Below are 20,990 nucleotides of genomic sequence, written 5' to 3'. Positions count from 1 at the left end.
GTTAATATTTGTATTTTACCAGATATAATGCATGTTTTAATTATTTTCAAATATATAGATTTAATACATAAACAGGTTCCTTCAAAGTATATGAACTGCACGTTAGCTATTGATAAACAGCGCCACCGGGCGGTCGTATGCTGATAATGTGTTAAAATAAACTTTATTCTCTTTTGTTGTTAAAAAAAATATTTGGTCTCGATTTTAACACCTGAAATAAATACCTGTGGCCGCAAAAGTGACGAAAGCAGAAGAGAAAAATAACTATTTCGCCCTTGTTTTTATATTTTACTAAATATGTCCTTATAAATCTTAACTGTGAACAATATCATATATTATATAAATATTTTTTAATCGATTATTGAATCGTATGTAAAATGTTATCGTAAACTTCCTGTTTGTTTCTAGGATTTCCGCTCGTGTTCCATGTAAGCGTGACAGTGATTGGTCGATGTTCCCCGTGAAGCCAATCAAAAACCTCCATGTTGCCATGTGTGGTCACGTGATTCTGCTCCTTGACCAATGGACTGTTTTGTGTACTCAGAGCAGGAAATAGTTTGTAACTTTGAATTAAAACATCAACGTAAGTGTTTTATTTACTTATGTTTGGTTGGTAAATATTTTTATTTTTAAATATATAGCTGTGTCTTTGCAACAATGACGTCAGAGGCTTATTTGAGACGAGCTGTCACTCAGGTGTCACCTTAGCTTCCTTGACAACCACAAGAACCTTGAGATCCAAACATCCGTTGAAGACACAGAGAGACAAACATGTCTGCAGAAGAAAGTCTTGGTTTCACGAGAGAAACATTCGATGATTCAGGACGAGGTCAAAGTTCATTTCTGTACCTGGATCAGAGCTACAGGTGAGAAGGATTTATTCTCTTTATTGTTGGTCAATATTAACACTGTCTGCTGTGTGTCTGTTGTGTTGTGTTGTTAGCATAATAATAATAATAATTTGATTTATTTAGCACTTTTTAAACCGTAGTTACAAAGTGATTTACATAAAAACAAGCAACAGTTAAAAATGACACGATACATTAAAACAACACAGTAATAAAACAAGATAAAAAAAAATACACGTTAGATTCAGGGAAAATATTAGTAAATAAAATTATGAAACACTGAAAATCATGTCTCATAGCACGAAGGTTGCTGGTTCGATTCCAGGCCAAGGCAACCTTTCTGTGTGTAGTTAGTATGTTCTCCAAGTGTCGCGTGGGTTTACTCCTGACACTCCGGTTTTTTATATTCTGTAATGCAACAAATCTCTGTGTTGTTAAAAGTAAAAGATTCTGAAATGACTTTTTAGCTTAAATAACCACATATTTATCACACATGTTTAAACTTGATTTAAAAATACTTTTATTCCCAGAGTTGTAAACAAAACATTGTATATTTTTTGAAGTACAGGATAAAAGAATGAAGTAAGAAAACACGATGAGCGATAGAAAAACAATCAAAGCAACTCTTTTTTTTATTAACTAAATTATTATTTTGATGATCCACGTGAAGAAATATCTCCTCATAAACCAATGTTTATCGTAGCCTTCTGCTCTGTAGCTCCTCAATAACTATTCTAAATAAAAAACATCTTTATGTCTTTGAGTCTTTCATGGTCTTAGAAACATGACGTAACAAAGTCTAGTTAAAGACGCAACAAAGCTTCAGTGTCGCTGCTGTGATCCAGGAAAGCGAGTAGATTGATGGACGATCTGAGGAGAAAATGTCTGACGTGCTCAGAGACCACGAGCACGGAGGTCTCGCCGATCACGTCTCGGAGGTTCTGGACAGAACCAGGAAGACCCTGAGTAGCTACACGTCTCTGCTGCAGCGTAAGAGTTTCAACCTCGTCGTACAAGACGTGTTCGTCCACAGCAGGTTGTTGACGGTGCAGCGAGAACGGTAGTAACAGGATGTTTATTCACCTTTTATTCAAGAGAACTGAGGCGTGAAGGATTTTTTAAATACAACAAACATAACAAAATCCTGTTGAGTCTATTTTTAATATGAGTTGCTTTTTGTTTTTTTGGAACTAATTTAATTGAAACATCTGAATATCTTCAAAATGTCCAAAAAGTTTGTTGTTTTTTTACACAATGAGTTTTGATATAACAAATAAAAAATTAAATGTTCTAAATTCAATATTATATTCAAAATAATTCAATATATATTTTATATTAACATTGATTTAATTTTGTACCACCTTTGAACTTTTATAACTTCTACAAACATTTTTATATTGAATTTAAAAGTACGACAATTAAAAAGTATTAAATTTAGAAATTATATTTTTGGAACTTGAATATCAAAGTCCTCTATGTAAATATATTCATTTTTTAAGCTTTTTTTATATTTATATATATATATATATATAATTTATTAAATTAAAAAAAACTTCCTTATAATATTATGGAATATAAAACTTTATATATAAAAACATTTGCTGCTCATCAGTTGAGACGAGCTGCTTGTTGAGAACATTTAAAGTTGGTCAGATGTTTGTAAACGTTGGTGAAAACATACTAATAAAGTTGTAAAAACGACTGTTTGTCCTTCAAGTCCGATGATGACGGTCCTGACGGACGCCGAGGCGGCGGCGAACTCTGCAGCCGTTCAACTGGTTTCCTTCAAAGACGCGCTGGAGGAGAAACCTTCAGTAAGATTCCGTGGATCTGGTTCGTGACGTCGCTGAGGTTCACCTGGACTCGTGTCCATGCAGGAGAGAAGAGCTTCGGCGGCAGATCGTCAACATCTCAGCAGGCAGAGAGGCCTCCTGCTGGACAGGCTGGAGGACTTCAGGAGGATCAACAAGACCGTGAGGCAGAAGCTGAAGCAGCTGCGACACGCTGAGGTTCAACGAACGTCTTCTTTATGATGCAAACGTCGTGACTTGGATGTTGATGGATCTGAGTCAAGAGTCGAACCAGCTTTGATCTGTTTCTTCTCGTTTCTCGTGGACAGTCGTGTCGGGTGGAGGCCGACAAACACCTGGACGACCTCATGAGGAGGATCTCTCTGGCGGAGAATGAGAACCAGGTGAAGAAAAGCTCCAGCAGTCATCTTTCAACCAGTGAAATGTTCATCGATGCGTTTGTCTTCAAGCTGTTGAAGTCCAACCTGAGTGAGACGGAGAGAAGGATCGAGGAAGTGATGGACGAGCGGCAGGAAGAGAAGGTGACGATAAAGAGCATGTGATGAAGGGATGAGCTTGTGAGTGACTGTGGTGATGGCAGGAGAGCTTGAAGACGGTGGTGGACAGAGCCAGGACGGTGGAGGCGACTCAGTCTCACCTGCAGACTCAGGTGTGGAACAAAGAGGCTGAGAACGATCGTCTGAAGCTGCAGCTGCAGGTGATTCCAGACATCATTCATCGATCCCAGATCACGGTTCAAACTGCTTCTCCGTCCAGACTCTGCAGGGGACGGTGACGGAGCAGGAGACGCAGATCCGTCGCCTGAACGACGCCATCGAGAGCCTGAACGAAAGAGCCGAGCGCGACAAGGAGATCCTCAGGAGAGCCAGTCGAGCCCAGAGACAGCGAGCGGAGAGATTCGAGCTCGCCATTCACAAATGTTCGGCTCAACTCAGGAAAAAGGTTTGAAATGTTGCTTCAAATGTTAGTAAAATGACTGTTTTTCTTCCTGTTTGTTGTCTGATTATCACAATGAAATGAAGAATAAAGGAGGGAAATATCAAAGGAGCAGTTTATTAAGTTTAAAGTAAAAAAAAAGTAACAACAAAATGATTGTGACAAACTTGCCTAGCATGAGGCTAATGTCAATGGATATCCCCATTCATATGCTAGTTGATTAGCTTTTGCAGTTACCATAGTTTTCTTGGTACTTCCTTCTTCTTGTGCAAACATCGACTGATCTTCTCGTCCAGGATCAACCAGAGTTTGATCCATTTCAGCTAATGTAGCCTTTAAAAGATGTCTTTCTCTGAAGATGATTCTAGATCTTCTCTCGCTGGAGCCATGTTTTGATTCTGAACGCTTGAGCAAATGAACGATGTTTCTTCGTCTCAGGACGTCCAGCTGGCGAGTGTGTGTTCTGAGAGAGACGTCAGGAGGAAGATGAAGGAACAAACCTCTGAAGAGAAGCAACAGGTCGTGGCTCAAGTCGCTCGTCTGAAGAGGTGAAGATATTATTGGTGTTTTCTAGCTTCTGTTTATCTATTTCTGTGTAAACTCACCTTTGAAATGAACTTTAAAAATCTTGTTTATCGATTGACTTAATTTTTCTGAATGAAAAGCTTTAAAGTAGATTTATAGAAGCCGTGTAACAAATGACCGTCACTAAAATATTATTTGTTTCACAATACAGTTTTATATTATCTATATATATATATATATAGCACTTTATTAACGTTTAATATTGATGTATTTTAAGCATAGTTATTTTATATTTAATAATTGAATACTCTGTGTATGACATAAAATAATAATATATTTTTATTTACAACTAACGTGTTAATATTAACTGCATTTGTTCATTTGTTGTTGACTGAGGACGAGAGGATACAGTGAGTCCAGCAGCTTTTAAAGCTGATGTTTGGACATATTTTGGTTTGAAAACAAATGAAAGCAGTTACGACTGAGGACGAGAGGATACAGTGAGTCCAGCAGCTTTTAAAGCTGATGTTTGGACATATTTTGGTTTGAAAACAAATGAAAGCAGTTACGACTGAGGACGAGAGGATACAGTGAGTCCAGCAGCTTTTAAAGCTGATGTTTGGACATATTTTGGTTTGAAAACAAATGAAAGTAGTTACGACTGAGGACGAGAGGATACAGTGAGTCCAGCAGCTTTTAAAGCTGATGTTTGAACATATTTTGGTTTGAAAACAAATGAAAGCAGTTACGACTGAGGACGAGAGGATACAGTGAGTCCAGCAGCTTTTAAAGCTGATGTTTGAACATATTTTGGTTTGAAAACAAATGAAAGTAGTTACGACTGAGGACGAGAGGATACAGTGAGTCCAGCAGCTTTTAAAGCTGATGTTTGAACATATTTTGGTTTGAAAACAAATGAAAGTAGTTATGACTTTGTCAAGAGTTATTTGATCTTAAGATAAATGTTTCCATTAAAATTCAATGTCTTCAACTGGTGTTGACTTCATGTCGACCTGGTGTTGACTTATTGGTGACCTAATGGTGACCTAATGGTGACCTAATGGTGACCTGGTGTTGACCTTGTGTTGACCTAATGGTGACGTGGTGTTGACATGATGTTGATCGGTGTTGACCTTGCGTTGACCTCATGACACGTGTGTAGGGAGGTGGCCGAGCTGACCTCCAGGCTGCAGTGGGAGAAGGACGAGGTGACGGCAGCGAACGCTCTGGTGATGCACAGGATGGAGAAACTTGCAGCCGAGAACCGAGAACTTGGCGATGACAACGCGACTCTGAAGGTCGGTCGTGGAGAAGGACAATGACGACCTTGAAGGATCCCTGACGAGGTCACGTGTGTCCGCAGACGGCGGCGTGTGAACTGGAGCAGCAGCTGAGCGACCTTGAAGCTGCTCTGGTCCAGGAGAAGATGGAGTCCCAGGAGAGGAGGCGAGAGTCTGAGGAGCGTCGACGCCAGGTCTTCATCCACGAGGACCTTCTCTGAGCTTCTGTCCCTTGATCGTGGTCTTGTTGCAGGTGACGGAGCTGGAGGCGGAAGTCCACGACCTGAGGGTCAAGTTCTCGCGTCTGCAGGACGACGTTTCTGAAGCTCAGGGCGAGAAGAAGCTGAGAGTCGAGGAGGTGACTTTTATTTCTTTGCTTCTTCAGACCTGACATAACGTTATTATTATTATTATGCTTATTATTATTATTATTATTATTATTATTATTATTATTATTATTATTATTATTATTATTATTATTATTATTATTATTATTATTATTAATAATAATATAATTATTACCTGACCATGTACGGATGTGAATTTTTCTATCGAAATGTTAATTCATTTAAAATATTTAATTAAACTTTTTCTATATTTAAGCTTGAAACTGTTTTTATTGAATAAACAAATATATTTTACACAAATATTAAAAAACTAATTTTCTAAATTCACTATGTTTTAATTGTAGTTTTTTTAATTCAGTGTAAAAATGTTATAATAGTGTCACCAGAAGATACTATAGCATTTTTACAATTAATATGTTATAATTATATGTTAAAAAATACCAATATTGAATGAATTATAATAATAATATATAATAGTTATGAATTACATATATAATAAATAATAAAATACATAATGTTATTTATAAATTAAATATTGTAATCTTTCAATATAGAAATCATTCAATTAAATTTTTTTTAAGTTTTAAATGACGGATCAATAAGTAAATATTGACGATGAATCGACGTGTCTGGTGTCGACACAAACTCCTCAGACGAGGCGAGAGTCTGAGCAGCGAGTGAAGTCTCTGGTTCTGCTGCCGGAGAAGATCCGAGTCGTTGAGCAGGAAGTGTCTGAGACTCAGCAGAAGATCCGAGTCGTTGAGCAGGAAGTGTCTGAGACTCACCAGAAGATCCGAGTCGTTGAGCAGGAAGTGTCTGAGACTCAGCAGAAGATCCGAGTCGTCGAGCAGGAAGTGTCTGAGACTCACCAGAAGATCCGAGTCGTTGAGCAGGAAGTGTCTGAGACTCAGCAGAAGATCCGAGTCGTCGAGCAGGAAGTGTCTGAGACTCACCAGAAGATCCGAGTCGTTGAGCAGGAAGTGTCTGAGACTCACCAGAAGATCCGAGTCGTTGAGCAGGAAGTGTCTGAGACTCAGCAGAAGGTCCGAGTCGTTGAGCAGGAAGTGTCTGAGACTCAGCAGAAGGTCCGAGTCGTTGAGCAGGAAGTGTCTGAGACTCAGCAGAAGATCCGAGTCGTTGAGCAGGAAGTGTCTGAGACTCACCAGAAGATCCGAGTCGTTGAGCAGGAAGTGTCTGAGACTCAGCAGAAGATCCGAGTCGTTGAGCAGGAAGTGTCTGAGACTCACCAGAAGATCCGAGTCGTTGAGCAGGAAGTGTCTGAGACTCACCAGAAGATCCGAGTCGTTGAGCAGGAAGTGTCTGAGACTCAGCAGAAGGTCCGAGTCGTTGAGCAGGAAGTGTCTGAGACTCAGCAGAAGGTCCGAGTCGTTGAGCAGGAAGTGTCTGAGACTCAGCAGAAGATCCGAGTCGTTGAGCAGGAAGTGTCTGAGACTCACCAGAAGATCCGAGTCTCACGGAAGAAAAACTCTCGTTTGTCTCGATCCGTCGAGCAGCAGCGGCTGAAGGTTCGACGCCGGTTTGAAGTGACTTGAGTGAGTTTGAAGTGGAAGGAAGTGGAGCTGAAGACCCACTGCTTCATTATGAAGGGACACCCTGGAAAGATGTCCACGTGCACAAACATGTGGATAAAATTCTCTGCTGAAGAACATGTTTCAGTGGTTGAGTGTGGCTCGGGGGCCACATGTGGCCCTTCAAGTGTATTTGTTGCTTTTTTTTAAATATTTGAAATTTGAAAAACGTTTTTAAAATGAAAGATTTTTTTTACACATAGAGTTTGATTTTATAATTTCAATCATTCAAAAGATAATTTTCTAAATTCTATATTTTTTAATTGGTAGATTTTTTAATTCAATATTTAAAAACCGGAACTTTTGTCCTCACATGTTTTCTATTGAATTTGAGTTAGAAGATATATATATATATATATATATATATATAGTTCTGTGTTTAAAAAAAACTCAACAAATTCAATTTTTTTGAAGTTTTAGTTTTTGAAAATTCAATTCTTAAAAAAATTCAATCTTTAAATATACAAATTATTTTTAAAATATTTTTAATTAGTTATTAACGAAATTTCTCTATATAAATTCAATATTTGTTAATTTATACCTTTAATATGATTCACTAACATATTAATATTAAACATATAAATTATCTTTAAATAAAATGAATATTAACGATTTATTTACTTTTTCTTCACTTTCTTGTTGCCGTGTTTGTCTCTGTGTTGATCTTTAAAGTATTTTAACTGTATTGTTGTTGAAGTTAAACTAATAATAGTTAGTGAGTAACTAGTTGTGATGTCATCGATGATCGTGTCACAGATGGCGAGTCAGGTCAGAGTGATGATGTCATCAGAAGAGATGAAAGATCAAGTTCACGAGGTCAACCTGAAGCTGCAGGAACAAGTGTCCTCTCTGCAAGGGTGAGATGACCTCCGGGTGACCTCTAGGTGACCTCCGGGTGACCTCCGGGTGAGGCTGAAGACGTTCTGGTGTGACCTCAGGAGGATGGAGCTGCTGCAGCAGCAGAACCGCGAGCAGCTGAAGCATCTCTCGGCTCAGGAGGAGGCTCTGAGCTGCAAACATCTGGACCAGAGGTCCCGGGACTGTGTCTCGCTCCGGGCTCAGCTGGAGGCGGCTCTGCTGGACGTGACGCGACAGGTCAGGTCACGAGGTCAAGAGGTCGGCGGAGGTTACGATGTCATCTGCAGGTGGAGAAGGTGAGGGAGGAGGCCACGGCCAGAGAAGACGCTCTGCAGGTCCGAGTCCTGGAGCTGGAGGCGGAGAAGAGTCGACAGGAGGAGCAGCTCAGGACGTTGAGGAGCAGCAGGTCCTCGGTGAGCGACCTTGAACTTCTTTGAACATCTGATCATTCAATTATTTCTGGACTTTATTGAATCATTGAATCAACAAATTACTTCTTTTTTTTATAATAGATGAATATATTTTACACACAGAGTTTAATAATCAAATAAACTCAATATATTTTTATTTTTAATTCAATATATACATTTTCGATACTTTTTTTGAATAATTTAACAAGTTTTATATAAGGTTGAATTATTATTATTTTTTTTCTAAATCTTAGTATTTTAAATTCATTATGTAAATATAACCAGACATTACTAACGGAGCACCGAGCTACTGATCCAACTCTCAGCCAATCGTAAGGCAGGCAGATGATCATGTGACCACATAGAACCACATGATCCAGTAGCTCTGAGCTCTGTTGCTTTTGTCTGGTGAAACTATCACACAAACGTTTTTATATTGAATTGAAAAGGCTAAGAATTTAAAAACTTTAATTTTGAATTTTTGTTAATAGACGATCAAACTCTTTTAAAAGTTTAAAACTGTTAAAAATGTTTTTTATATTTTTTTAATTATTTAAAAAACAAAACAACTTCAACCTTTAAATACAGAAGTGATAGAAAGAATTGAAATAAATGGAAAAAACATTTAAAACTCGCTTTTCTTAAAAAAAACCGAATACTTAAAATGATCTTAAAACTGAATCATTTCAATAAAAACGGTGAAGTTTTTGAATTTAAATGTTAAATAATGAAATCTTTGTATGAACTGAACATGAAACATGAAGAGATTGTGAAACACGAGTGAAACATGTTCTTCAGAGCGACAGGCGTGTGCAGCTGCAGATGCAGGATCTTCAGTTGAGTCTTCAGAGATCGGAGAGCGACAGACGGAGCGTCCAGAACTTTGTGGATCTGCTGAAGAACTCCTTCCACACCATGACGTGAGCGACTGGTGCGACCAGGACCTGTCAGTCAGACCCGGACCTGTCGGTCAGACCAGGACCTGTCAGTCAGACCAGGACCTGTCGGTCAGACCAGGACCTGTCGGTCAGAACAGGACCTGTCAGTCAGACCAGGACCTGTCGGTCAGAACAGGACCTGTCAGTCAGACCAGGACCTGTCAGTCAGACCAGGACCTGTCGGTCAGACCAGGACCTGTCGGTCAGAACAGGACCTGTCAGTCAGACCAGGACCTAACAGTCAGACCAGGACCTGTCAGGCAGACCAGGACCTGTCAGTCAGACCAGGACCTGTCAGGCAGACCAGGACCTGTCAGGCAGACCCGGACCTGTCGGTCAGACCAGGACCTGTCAGTCAGACCAGGACCTGTCAGGCAGACCAGGACCTGTCAGGCAGACCCGGACCTGTCAGTCAGACCAGGACCTGTCGGTCAGACCAGGACCTGTCAGTCAGACCAGGACCTGTCAGTCAGACCAGGACCTGTCGGTCAGACCAGGACCTGGCGGTCAGACCAGGACCTGTCGGTCAGACCCGGACCTGTCGGTCAGACCCGGACCTGTCGGTCAGACCCGGACCTGTCGGTCAGACCCGGACCTGTCGGTCAGACCCGGACCTGTCAGGCAGACCCGGACCTGTCGGTCATGTTTGTTTTTAATTAAATTAAATGAAAGCGACTGTGACTTCACTGACTTGAACACAAACGTTTATATGAAGATTTAACACATTTATTATTTTTCTTTTCAATCTCGTTCCAATCAGTCACATGATCGTCTGCGTGTCTCGTGATTGGCTGAAAGTCTGACTCTATTATAGCAACATTTATATATTGAATTTAAATGATTACTATTTAAAAAATGTTTCATTTAGAAAATTTTAATTATTGGAATTAGAATATAAACTATGATTTTAAAAATAGAAAATAATTCCATGTTTTTAAAGAAATTATAAAACGAATAAAGAAATTATTGAAATGAACTATTGACATAAATAAAATAATGTAATGCTTTAAAAAAACTATCAAAAGTTTCATTATATGTAAAATGTTAAATTCTCTCGTTGACACTGATTTACGTCCAAAGTTCAATGTTTGTCTTTAAGTCTTTTTTTTCTTCTGTTCATCATTTTGTTCATAGAAATGAATCGCAATCATTTTTTTCGAAACTTTTCGAAACATAAAAAATACAAAACAGCTATTTTACAAAAACCGTTCCCTCGTCTCCTCCTGCCTTCATCCTCTTCTTCACCTCCCTCTTTTAAAGACTTGACAACAAAACTAATGGAACGAAATGATTGTATTTAAAAAAGTCTAAAAGACGAGAAGCAGGTTCTTTATCTTCTCAAAGGAATTAACGACGTTACGTATAATTTTCTGACATCAAACCGGGACGAATCCGACGTCACGTAGAAAAGTTGTCATAGTTTTCTTGTCACAGGAATATTCATGGTGTTGAAGTTGATCATATTTACAGAAGCTGCTGTAAAATGAAAGTATCTTAAAGTAAAACAAATATAATTATTATTTTACTACAGTAAAAAATCGAATTGCTGTTATTGACGCAAGAAATAATTTTGTGTTTGATTATTTTTTATTTAATGAGAGCGTTTTGTTTTTGTTTCGTCGTTTTAAGTGTGTTTTTCTCTCGAATAAAGATATTTACGCACAAATGTTACTCGACACGTGTTTCTGTTCTTCCGGTAAAACAGCACCATCTAGCGGTCACTGCTAAAGTTACACGATGAATGTAAATTATAAATGAAATTATTTTATAACGCAGAATATGTTAAATCAGTCAAAATACATGTATGATTAAAGTTCAGCTTCGTAGATTAAAAAAGTTACCAAGATCATTTTATTTAACGTTGAGTTGTGACGTCACAGGCAAGAATCAGGAAGTCCGGGTTTTTTTTTCTTCTTCTCGTAAAAACTGAAACTACGATCGAACTTTTCACCAGATTTAGAAGAAAAATCTAGTTTTTCAACATTTTCAATCGGTTCCTAAATGTAGTTTTTGTGTTTAAACTTCTTGAAAAGTTACTTTTGAGTTTTTTATTTGAGAGAAAGATTGTATCGATTAGTTTCGACGGAGATGATGGACGTGAATCAACTGACGGAGGAAGAGATGGCAGAAATAAAGAAGGACGTGAGTTTCAAAGAGTTTTTAATGTTAAAGTGTTTTTAATATTACAAGTGTTTTTAATCTTTAGAATCATTTGAATCATCTTCAGACCCGTAATATGGATTATAACGAGTGTAAAATACTATAATAATTCTCTAATACTAGCATTAGCAGGTAAATATGATTTGTCTCGTAAACTTTAACAGTGTTTTTATTAAGTATAAACTCAAATGTCTTTTGAACCTACTTTGATTTTAACAGCTAAGTTTATTTATCATCATTATTTAAAACTAAAATCTTAACCTTCAGTGATTCAATTCAATTCAATTCAATTTTATTTCAAGTGTCTCATCATAACAAAGTTATCTCAAGACACTTCAGTTGAAATAAGACTATAGTTGATTAAGGAAAAACAGATCAATTAAACAATGAGTAAATCACTGTACAGTGAGCTATGACGAGGAAAAACGTCCTTTTAGAAGAAACCTGGAGCAGAACCAGACTCATTGTTGACGGCCTCCTGCTGTGACCGGCTGGGAGGAAGGATGGGGGGGTAGACAGATGGATAAGGAGAGGAGTGAGGGAGGATACAGTGAGAGAATAGAGGAGAGTGTAGGAGAGTCCATGGAGGTGCTGGAGAGAACTCAGATCTATTGACGTGGTGAAGATCCTGGATCAGCAGCAGCTCTGGAGGTCCTCGGGCTCCTGAGAGAAATAAAAAGGTGTTTAAACGGGGGATGAATGTAATGCAGAAAAGAAGGATATACAGAGCTGGTGTCTAAAACTCCTGCAGCATTCTCAGCCTATAGCAGCTAAGATAAACAGTTAAGTTAGTTATAGCAGCTAAAGATAAACAGTTAAGTTAGTTATAGCAGCTAAAGATAAACAGTTAAGTTAGTTATAGCAGCTAAGATAAACAGTTAGGTTAGTTATAGCAGCTAAGATAAACAGTTAAGTTAGTTATAGCAGCTTAAGATAAACAGTTAAGTTAGTTATAGCAGCTAAGATAAACAGTTAGGTTAGTTATAGCAGCTAAAGATAAACAGTTAAGTTAGTTATAGCAGCTAAAGATAAACAGTTAAGTTAGTTATAGCAGCTAAAGATAAACAGTTAAGTTAGTTATAGCAGCTAAAGATAAACAGTTAAGTTAGTTATAGCAGCTAAAGATAAACAGTTAAGTTAGTTATAGCAGCTAAAGATAAACAGCTACGTTAGTTATAGCAGCTAAAGATAAACAGTTAAGTTAGTTATAGCAGCTAAAGATAAACAGTTAAGTTAGTTATAGCAGCTAAGATAAACAGTTAAGTTAGTTATAGCAGCTAAGATAAACAGTTAAGTTAGTTATAGCAGCTAAGATAAACAGTTAGGTTAGTTATAGCAGCTAAAGATAAACAGTTAAGTTAGTTATAGCAGCTAAGATAAACAGTTAAGTTAGTTATAGCAGCTAAGATAAACAGTAAAGTTAGTTATAGCAGCTAAGATAAACAGTTAGGTTAGTTATAGCAGCTAAAGATAAACAGTTAAGTTAGTTATAGCAGCTAAGATAAACAGTTAGGTTAGTTATAGCAGCTAAAGATAAACAGTTAAGTTAGTTATAGCAGCTAAGATAAACAGTTAAATTAGTTATAGCAGCTAAGATAAACAGTTAGGTTAGTTATAGCAGCTAATATAAACAGTTAGGTTAGTTATAGCAGCTAAGATAAACAGTTAGGTTAGTTATAGCAGCTAAAGATAAACAGTTAAGTTAGTTATAGCAGCTAAGATAAACAGTTAAGTTAGTTATAGCAGCTAAGATAAACAGTTAGGTTAGTTATAGCAGCTAAGATAAACAGTTAGGTTAGTTATAGCAGCTAAGATAAACAGTTAGGTTAGTTATAGCAGCTAAAGATAAACAGTTAAGTTAGTTATAGCAGCTAAGATAAACAGTTAGGTTAGTTATAGCAGCTAAAGATAAACAGTTAGGTTAGTTATAGCAGCTAAGATAAACAGTTAAGTTAGTTATAGCAGCTAAGATAAACAGTTAGGTTAGTTATAGCAGCTAAGATAAACAGTTAGGTTAGTTATAGCAGCTAAGATAAACAGTTAGGTTAGTTATAGCAGCTAAGATAAACAGTTAGGTTAGTTATAGCAGCTAAAGATAAACAGTTAAGTTAGTTATAGCAGCTAAAGATAAACAGTTAAGTTAGTTATAGCAGCTAAAGATAAACAGTTAAGTTAGTTATAGCAGCTAAGATAAACAGTTAAGTTAGTTATAGCAGCTAAGATAAACAGTTAAGTTAGTTATAGCAGTTAAGATAAACAGTTAGGTTAGTTATAGCAGCTAAGATAAACAGTTAGGTTAGTTATAGCAGCTAATATAAACAGTTAGGTTAGTTATAGCAGCTAAGATAAACAGTTAGGTTAGTTATAGCAGCTAAAGATAAACAGTTAAGTTAGTTATAGCAGCTAAGATAAACAGTTAAGTTAGTTATAGCAGCTAAGATAAACAGTTAGGTTAGTTATAGCAGCTAAGATAAACAGTTAGGTTAGTTATAGCAGCTAAGATAAACAGTTAGGTTAGTTATAGCAGCTAAAGATAAACAGTTAAGTTAGTTATAGCAGCTAAGATAAACAGTTAGGTTAGTTATAGCAGCTAAAGATAAACAGTTAGGTTAGTTATAGCAGCTAAGATAAACAGTTAAGTTAGTTATAGCAGCTAAGATAAACAGTTAGGTTAGTTATAGCAGCTAAGATAAACAGTTAGGTTAGTTATAGCAGCTAAGATAAACAGTTAGGTTAGTTATAGCAGCTAAGATAAACAGTTAGGTTAGTTATAGCAGCTAAAGATAAACAGTTAAGTTAGTTATAGCAGCTAAAGATAAACAGTTAAGTTAGTTATAGCAGCTAAAGATAAACAGTTAAGTTAGTTATAGCAGCTAAGATAAACAGTTAAGTTAGTTATAGCAGCTAAGATAAACAGTTAAGTTAGTTATAGCAGTTAAGATAAACAGTTAGGTTAGTTATAGCAGCTAAGATAAACAGTTAGGTTAGTTATAGCAGCTAATATAAACAGTTAGGTTAGTTATAGCAGCTAAGATAAACAGTTAGGTTAGTTATAGCAGCTAAAGATAAACAGTTAAGTTAGTTATAGCAGCTAAGATAAACAGTTAAGTTAGTTATAGCAGCTAAGATAAACAGTTAGGTTAGTTATAGCAGCTAAGATAAACAGTTAGGTTAGTTATAGCAGCTAAGATAAACAGTTAGGTTAGTTATAGCAGCTAAAGATAAACAGTTAAGTTAGTTATAGCAGCTAAGATAAACAGTTAGGTTAGTTATAGCAGCTAAAGATAAACAGTTAGGTTAGTTATAGCAGCTAAGATAAACAGTTAAGTTAGTTATAGCAGCTAAGATAAACAGTTAGGTTAGTTATAGCAGCTAAGATAAACAGTTAGGTTAGTTATAGCAGCTAAGATAAACAGTTAGGTTAGTTATAGCAGCTAAGATAAACAGTTAGGTTAGTTATAGCAGCTAAAGATAAACAGTTAAGTTAGTTATAGCAGCTAAAGATAAACAGTTAAGTTAGTTATAGCAGCTAAAGATAAACAGTTAAGTTAGTTATAGCAGCTAAGATAAACAGTTAAGTTAGTTATAGCAGCTAAGATAAACAGTTAAGTTAGTTATAGCAGTTAAGATAAACAGTTAGGTTAGTTATAGCAGCTAAGATAAACAGTTAAGTTAGTTATAGCAGCTAAAGATAAACAGTTAAGTTAGTTATAGCAGCTAAAGATAAACAGTTAAGTTAGTTATAGCAGCTAAAGATAAACAGTTAAGTTAGTTATAGCAGCTAAGATAAACAGTTAGGTTAGTTATAGCAGCTAAAGATAAACAGCTACGTTAGTTATAGCAGCTAAAGATAAACAGTTAAGTTAGTTATAGCAGCTAAGATAAACAGTTAAGTTAGTTATAGCAGCTAAAGATAAACAGCTACGTTAGTTATAGCAGCTAAAGATAAACAGTGAAGTTATTTATAGCAGCTAAAGATAAACAGTTAAGTTAGTTATAGCAGTTAAGTTAGTTATAGCAGCTTAAGATAAACAGTTAAGTTAGTTATAGCAGCTTAAGATAAACAGTAGGCAGTGACACTGCAGAAGGGCTTGAAAACCGAAGGCCCTGGCTCCAAATCTACATTTAGAGATTTGTGGTATAACTAATGGATCCGAGTTTAAGGATCGTAAGGTCCTAGAGGGTTGGTAAGTTTGGATTAGATCTTTAATGTATGTTGATGCTAGACCATGTAAGGCTTCATAGGTTAGGAGAAGGATTTTAAATTGTATCAAAATTCTACTGAAGCCAATGTAGTGAAGACAGTACAGGTGTGTTCGTGTCTCTTAGTCTTAGTCAGGACACGAGCTGCAGGTGAATGAGCTGAAGATCCTGAGAGACTTCTTAGAACATCCTGACAGAAGACAGTTACGATAGTCTGGAGGTTACAAAAGCATGGATGAGCTTCTCAGCATCTAAAGGAAGGAAGTGATGTTTGAAATGTTCCGAAGGTGGAAGTAAGCAGTCCGTGAGATTTGTTTTATGTGAGTTAAATGTCCTCTTCAAAGCAGACACTGATTCTTTACAGTGGTGCTCGTAGCAGGAGCAAGTCCATGATGTAAAGATCATGAGTTAATGATGGTCTGAGATGTTGAGGACCAACTAGTTAAACCTCAGTAGGAGGAAGTTTTTGGTCGTCCAGGACTTGATATCTGTGACACTAGACCCTCAGCATCTCCTCTTTCCAAACCTCCATCTTCGATCCACGTCCAGGTTCTGACCAGACTGCGTCCGTATCTCTGCGACAAGATCCGGGCCGACCGGCACCTGGACTTCCTGCGCTCGCGGCGGATCCTGACCCGGGACGACGCCGAGGAGATCAGCTGCAGGACCACGCAGACCAAGAGGACGGCCTGGATGCTGGACCTCCTGGCCGAGAACCCTCTGGGTCTGGACGCTCTGATCGACTCCATCCGAGAGATGCGCTCGCAGAACTTCATCATCGCCAAGATCACGGACGAGGTCCAGAAGGCCAAGAACGAGAAGCTGGAGTCGCTCAGAGGTGAGAAGGATAGTTAGTGACGTCGGGTTTTATTCTTGAAATGTTGTTTTTAAATCTATTATTTGTTGAAGTTTTAATTTGTTTGTTTTTTTAATAATTAAATTAAAATGTTGTTTTATTTTTTACAATGAAGTTTGATATTTTATCTCCAATGATTAAAAAAATAAATGTTCTTAATTCAATATTATTTTAAATTCATAGTACTTTAAATGTAATATAAATGTTATAATAGAGTCTCCAGACTAAAGCAACAGAGCTCAGAGCTACTGGATCGGTCATGTTATTGTCATGGTATTTAATGTTAGTTTTGAACAATTTACTTCAATTGTTTCTATATTGAAAGGTTGAATTTTCTTTTCTTTTATTAATTACATTTTTTAAATTCAAATATTTAAAAAAAATAATTGTTTTATTATGAATACAGTTTGATATTTAAATCCCAATAATTAAAAAATAAATTTTCTAAATTCAACATTTTTTTCATTCAAAGTCTTTTAAATTGAATCTAAATGTTGGTATAATAGTCACCAGACTAAACCAACAGAGCTCAGATCTACTGGATCTTGTGCTTCTTAATTATCACATGATTTTCTGCGCGTCACATGATTGGTTGAAAATCGAATCAAACTCTTTGTAAAAAGATAATAATAAAAAATCGACACAACAGATGATCATGTGACTGTTAAATCAGTAGCTCTGTGCTCTGTTGCTATTGTCTGGAGACTATTATACCAACGTTTGAATTTAAAATACTATGAATTTAAAAAATATTGACTATAGAACATATCATAATTTAAATATTGAAGTAAATTGTTCAAAACTAACATTAAATACAAAAATAAAACTATAATTATATCAAAACTGTTTTGATTAAAAAAACAACACGTCGATGAGATCCAGTAGATCTGAGCTCTGTTGCTTTTGTCTGGTGACTCTATTATACCAACGTTTGAATTTAAAATACAATGAATTTAAAAAATATTGACTCTAGAACATATTTTAATTTAAATATCAAATTATTAAAACAATTTATTTGAATTATTTGAATTTTAAAATTCAATCAATTAATAAAAAACAAATTCAATCTTTCAATATAGAATTTATTGAAGTAAATTGTTCAAAACTAACATTAAATACAAAAATAAAACTAGAATTATATCAAAACTGTTTTGATTAAAATATAGATGAGATCCAGTAGCTCTGAGCTCTGTTGCTTTTGTCTGGTGACTCTATTATACATACATTTATATATTGAATTAAAAATACTTTAAAAGTATTGAAATCAGAAAATGTATTTGAATATTATTTGAACTAAATATAAATAAATAATTAAATAAACACAAATTCAATCTTTCAATAGAAAATGTATTGAAGTAAATTGTTCAAAACTAACATTAAATACAAAAATAAAACTAGAATTATATCAAAACTGTTTCGATTAAAAAAACAACACGTCGATGAGATCCAGTAGCTCTGAGCTCTGTTGCTTTAGTCTGGTGACTCTATTATTCCAACGTTTGAATTTAAAATACAATGAATTTAAAAAATATTGACTCTAGAACATATTTTAATTTAAATATCAAACTATTAAAACAATTTACTTGAATTATTTGAATTTTAAAATTCAATCAATTAATAAAAAACCAATTCAATCTTTCAATATAGAATTTATTGAAGTAATTTTTTGTAAAACTAACATTAAATACAAAAATAAAACTAGAATTATATCAAAACTGTTTTGATTAAAAAATAGATGAGATCCAGTAGCTCTGAGCTCTGTTGCTTTTGTCTGGTGACTCTATTATACCAACATTTATATATTGAATTAAAAATACTTTAAAAGTATTGAAATCAGAAAATGTATTTGAATATTATTTGAACTAAATATAAATAAATAATTAAATAAACACAAATTCAATCTTTCAATAGAAAATGTATTGAAGTAAATTGTTCAAAACTAACATTAAATACAAAAATAAAACTATAATTATATCAAAACTGTTTTGATTAAAAAAACAACACGTCGATGAGATCCAGTAGCTCTGAGCTCTGTTGCTTTTGTCTGGTGACTCTATTATACCAACGTTTGAATTTAAAATACTATGAATTTAAAAAATATTGACTATAGAACATATTATAATTTAAATATCAAACTATTAAAACAATTTATTTGAATTATTTGAATTTTTAAAATTCACTCAATTAATAAAAAACAAATTCAATCTTTCAATATAGAATTTATTGAAGTAATTTTTTCTAAAACTAACATTAAATACAAAAATAAAACTATAATTATATCAAAACTGTTTTGATTAAAAAAACAACACGTCGATGAGATCCAGTAGCTCTGAGCTCTGTTGGTTTTGTCTGGTGACTCTATTATACCAACATTTATATATTGAATTAAAAATACTTTAAAAGTATTGAAATCAGAAAATGTATTTGAATATTATTTGAACTAAATATAAATAAATAATTAAATAAACACAAATTCAATCTTTCAATAGAAAATGTATTGAAGTAAATTGTTCAAAACTAACATTAAATACAAAAATAAAACTAGAATTATATCAAAACTGTTTCGATTAAAAAAACAACACGTCGATGAGATCCAGTAGCTCTGAGCTCTGTTGCTTTAGTCTGATACTATGACTTTAAAAGAATTGAAATCAGAAAATGTATTTGAATATTATTTGAATTAAATATAAATAAATAATTAAACAAAAAGAAATTCATTCTTTCAATATTGAAAGGATTGAATAAATGAAAGGTTTAAAAGGAGGACATTAACTCAAAGCTTCCTGATCTTCTCAGCCTTCAGCTGCTCGTCCAGCGTCCTCACGCCTCCCTCCCTGGACCTGAGCCGGACCTTCTCGCACGAGTCCACGCTGCTGTTCCACCCCGAGGGCGAGCAGAGTCTGTCGGGTCCCGACGCCGCCTCGCTCAAGACGCCGTCGCTCCACAGCCCGCCGTCCGTCACCTGCTCGTCCAGCCTCCCCAGGCCCGGCGACGCCGGCGCCCCGGTTCTGCCCGACGAGGGCGACCTGGACGTGGTGTCTTCGCCGGGAGAGTTCCAGCCTCTGCGCTCGCGCTCGCTCACGCCCACGCCGGCCGCCATCTTGAAGTGACTCGACCTCCGGACTCACAGATGACTTTATGAGAAGATGAGACTCGAGTCTCGGTCCAACACTGGACTCCTGAAGGTGCTTCATCTGGTCCTGGTCACTACAGAAGATCCAGTTCCTTCGACTTTCTTTTGACGTCTTCGTGTCTTTTGGTCTTCGTTGCAGATTCAAATAAAATAAACAACGTTGATGTTTTTTTGTTTATTTTACTGAATCACTTGAAAAGCAACATCGACTGAAGGAACGAAGGTGCTTCAGTGACCCTGGGAGGAGGTCCCGGGTCAGACCAGGATCACCTTGACTTTAGTCAAGCAGGGAAGAAATGAGTAGTTCAGTCTCCAGACCTGCAGGGGGCGTCCTTGGATTTTAAACGTCACTCATTTTCTGCCGCTTGTTCTTTTAAATTAAATAACTGGATAATAATCTTTCATACATAAATATAATACAAATATATACATATTGTTGTTCCTCAATGTAGCGCCACCTGCTGGACAACAAACAGTTATTTTAAATCGCTTTGATCAGAAACTACATTAAACTGATGTCAACGTCAAGATATGATTAAAAAATATATTTTTTTATATTAATTTATATACAAATTAGTACTTTTTTAAATGGCAACAAATCAAGACAATATTGTAAAACATATTTTGTTGTTTTTTTTTCCACTTTATTCATGTAGAACAGAAACAGGCGACCTCTGACCTCATGGTGCTCAATACCAGGAGGATATTTTCATCACATTTATTTTCTACTTTTGTGTTGTTTTCTTACGTTTTGTGCGACTCTTAGTCTAAATTGATTGTTTAACCGTCACTTCCTCGCGTCACAATATCATCAGAACATTGAATTAATTTAACATTTTAAATTAACTCATTTAATTAATTTAAATCATTTAATTCGATCATTTTCTATTTTGAAACGTTTATTTTATTCTTTATTTAATTTTAACATTTTCATAATGAATAAAAAATCACTTGCACACATAGAGTTTGATATTTTAATTGCACTAATTTAAAAAATACTAGATTTTTAGATTTTTAATCTTGTAAACTTTTAAATGTGTTGTTGTTGCTTCATCAGACAGAACCCAACGATCACCGAGCGACTCCATCATGATCT

General features: G+C 35.7%; 2 protein-coding genes across 4 annotated transcripts; both read left to right on the top strand.

Annotated features, from left to right (window-relative positions):
* Positions 1-589: 589 nt before the first annotated feature.
* On the top strand, positions 590-9,657 carry LOC148064225 (outer dense fiber protein 2-like). 3 transcript variants are annotated; one of them, XM_087811376.1, is made up of 15 exons: positions 590-866; positions 2,566-2,662; positions 2,726-2,857; positions 2,968-3,042; positions 3,109-3,180; positions 3,240-3,356; positions 3,416-3,601; positions 4,034-4,143; positions 5,283-5,418; positions 5,484-5,594; positions 5,654-5,758; positions 8,093-8,193; positions 8,275-8,431; positions 8,482-8,607; positions 9,403-9,657. In XM_087811376.1, the coding sequence occupies exons 1-15, from the start codon at positions 772-774 to the stop codon at positions 9,526-9,528; spliced, it is 1,746 nt and encodes a 581-aa protein (XP_087667502.1). In that variant the 5' UTR covers positions 590-771; the 3' UTR covers positions 9,529-9,657. The 3 variants fall into 3 exon arrangements, with proteins under 3 accessions (XP_087667502.1, XP_087667501.1, XP_087667503.1); XM_087811375.1 differs by lacking the exon at positions 590-866 and adding an exon at positions 1,412-1,908; XM_087811377.1 differs by lacking the exon at positions 590-866 and adding an exon at positions 1,766-1,838.
* A 546-nt stretch (positions 9,658-10,203) lies between these two features.
* bcl10 (BCL10 immune signaling adaptor) lies at positions 10,204-20,063 on the top strand. Its single transcript, XM_087811378.1, has 3 exons — positions 10,204-11,684; positions 16,455-16,743; positions 19,558-20,063. The coding sequence occupies exons 1-3, from the start codon at positions 11,631-11,633 to the stop codon at positions 19,869-19,871; spliced, it is 657 nt and encodes a 218-aa protein (XP_087667504.1). The 5' UTR covers positions 10,204-11,630; the 3' UTR covers positions 19,872-20,063.
* Positions 20,064-20,990: the final 927 nt, after the last annotated feature.

This window comes from Callionymus lyra, chromosome 16 (assembly GCF_982586985.1).
Source record: "Callionymus lyra chromosome 16, fCalLyr1.hap1.1, whole genome shotgun sequence".
NCBI classification, from domain to species: Eukaryota; Metazoa; Chordata; class Actinopteri; order Syngnathiformes; family Callionymidae; genus Callionymus; species Callionymus lyra.
This window is presented reverse-complemented; position numbering and strand designations above follow the sequence as displayed.

Excerpts from the sequence above, each read along its gene's own strand:
- LOC148064225 (XM_087811375.1), top strand. The coding sequence starts at position 1,730 with ATGTCTGACGTGCTCAGAGACCACGAGCACGGAGGTCTCGCCGATCAC. Across the intron at positions 3,357-3,415 it reads GTCTGAAGCTGCAGCTGCAG|ACTCTGCAGGGGACGGTGAC; the intron begins GTGATTCCAGAC and ends TTCTCCGTCCAG. Across the intron at positions 5,595-5,653 it reads CTGAGGAGCGTCGACGCCAG|GTGACGGAGCTGGAGGCGGA; the intron begins GTCTTCATCCAC and ends GTCTTGTTGCAG.
- bcl10 (XM_087811378.1), top strand. The coding sequence starts at position 11,631 with ATGATGGACGTGAATCAACTGACGGAGGAAGAGATGGCAGAAATAAAG. Across the intron at positions 11,685-16,454 it reads TGGCAGAAATAAAGAAGGAC|GTTCTGACCAGACTGCGTCC; the intron begins GTGAGTTTCAAA and ends ATCCACGTCCAG. Across the intron at positions 16,744-19,557 it reads GAAGCTGGAGTCGCTCAGAG|CCTTCAGCTGCTCGTCCAGC; the intron begins GTGAGAAGGATA and ends TGATCTTCTCAG.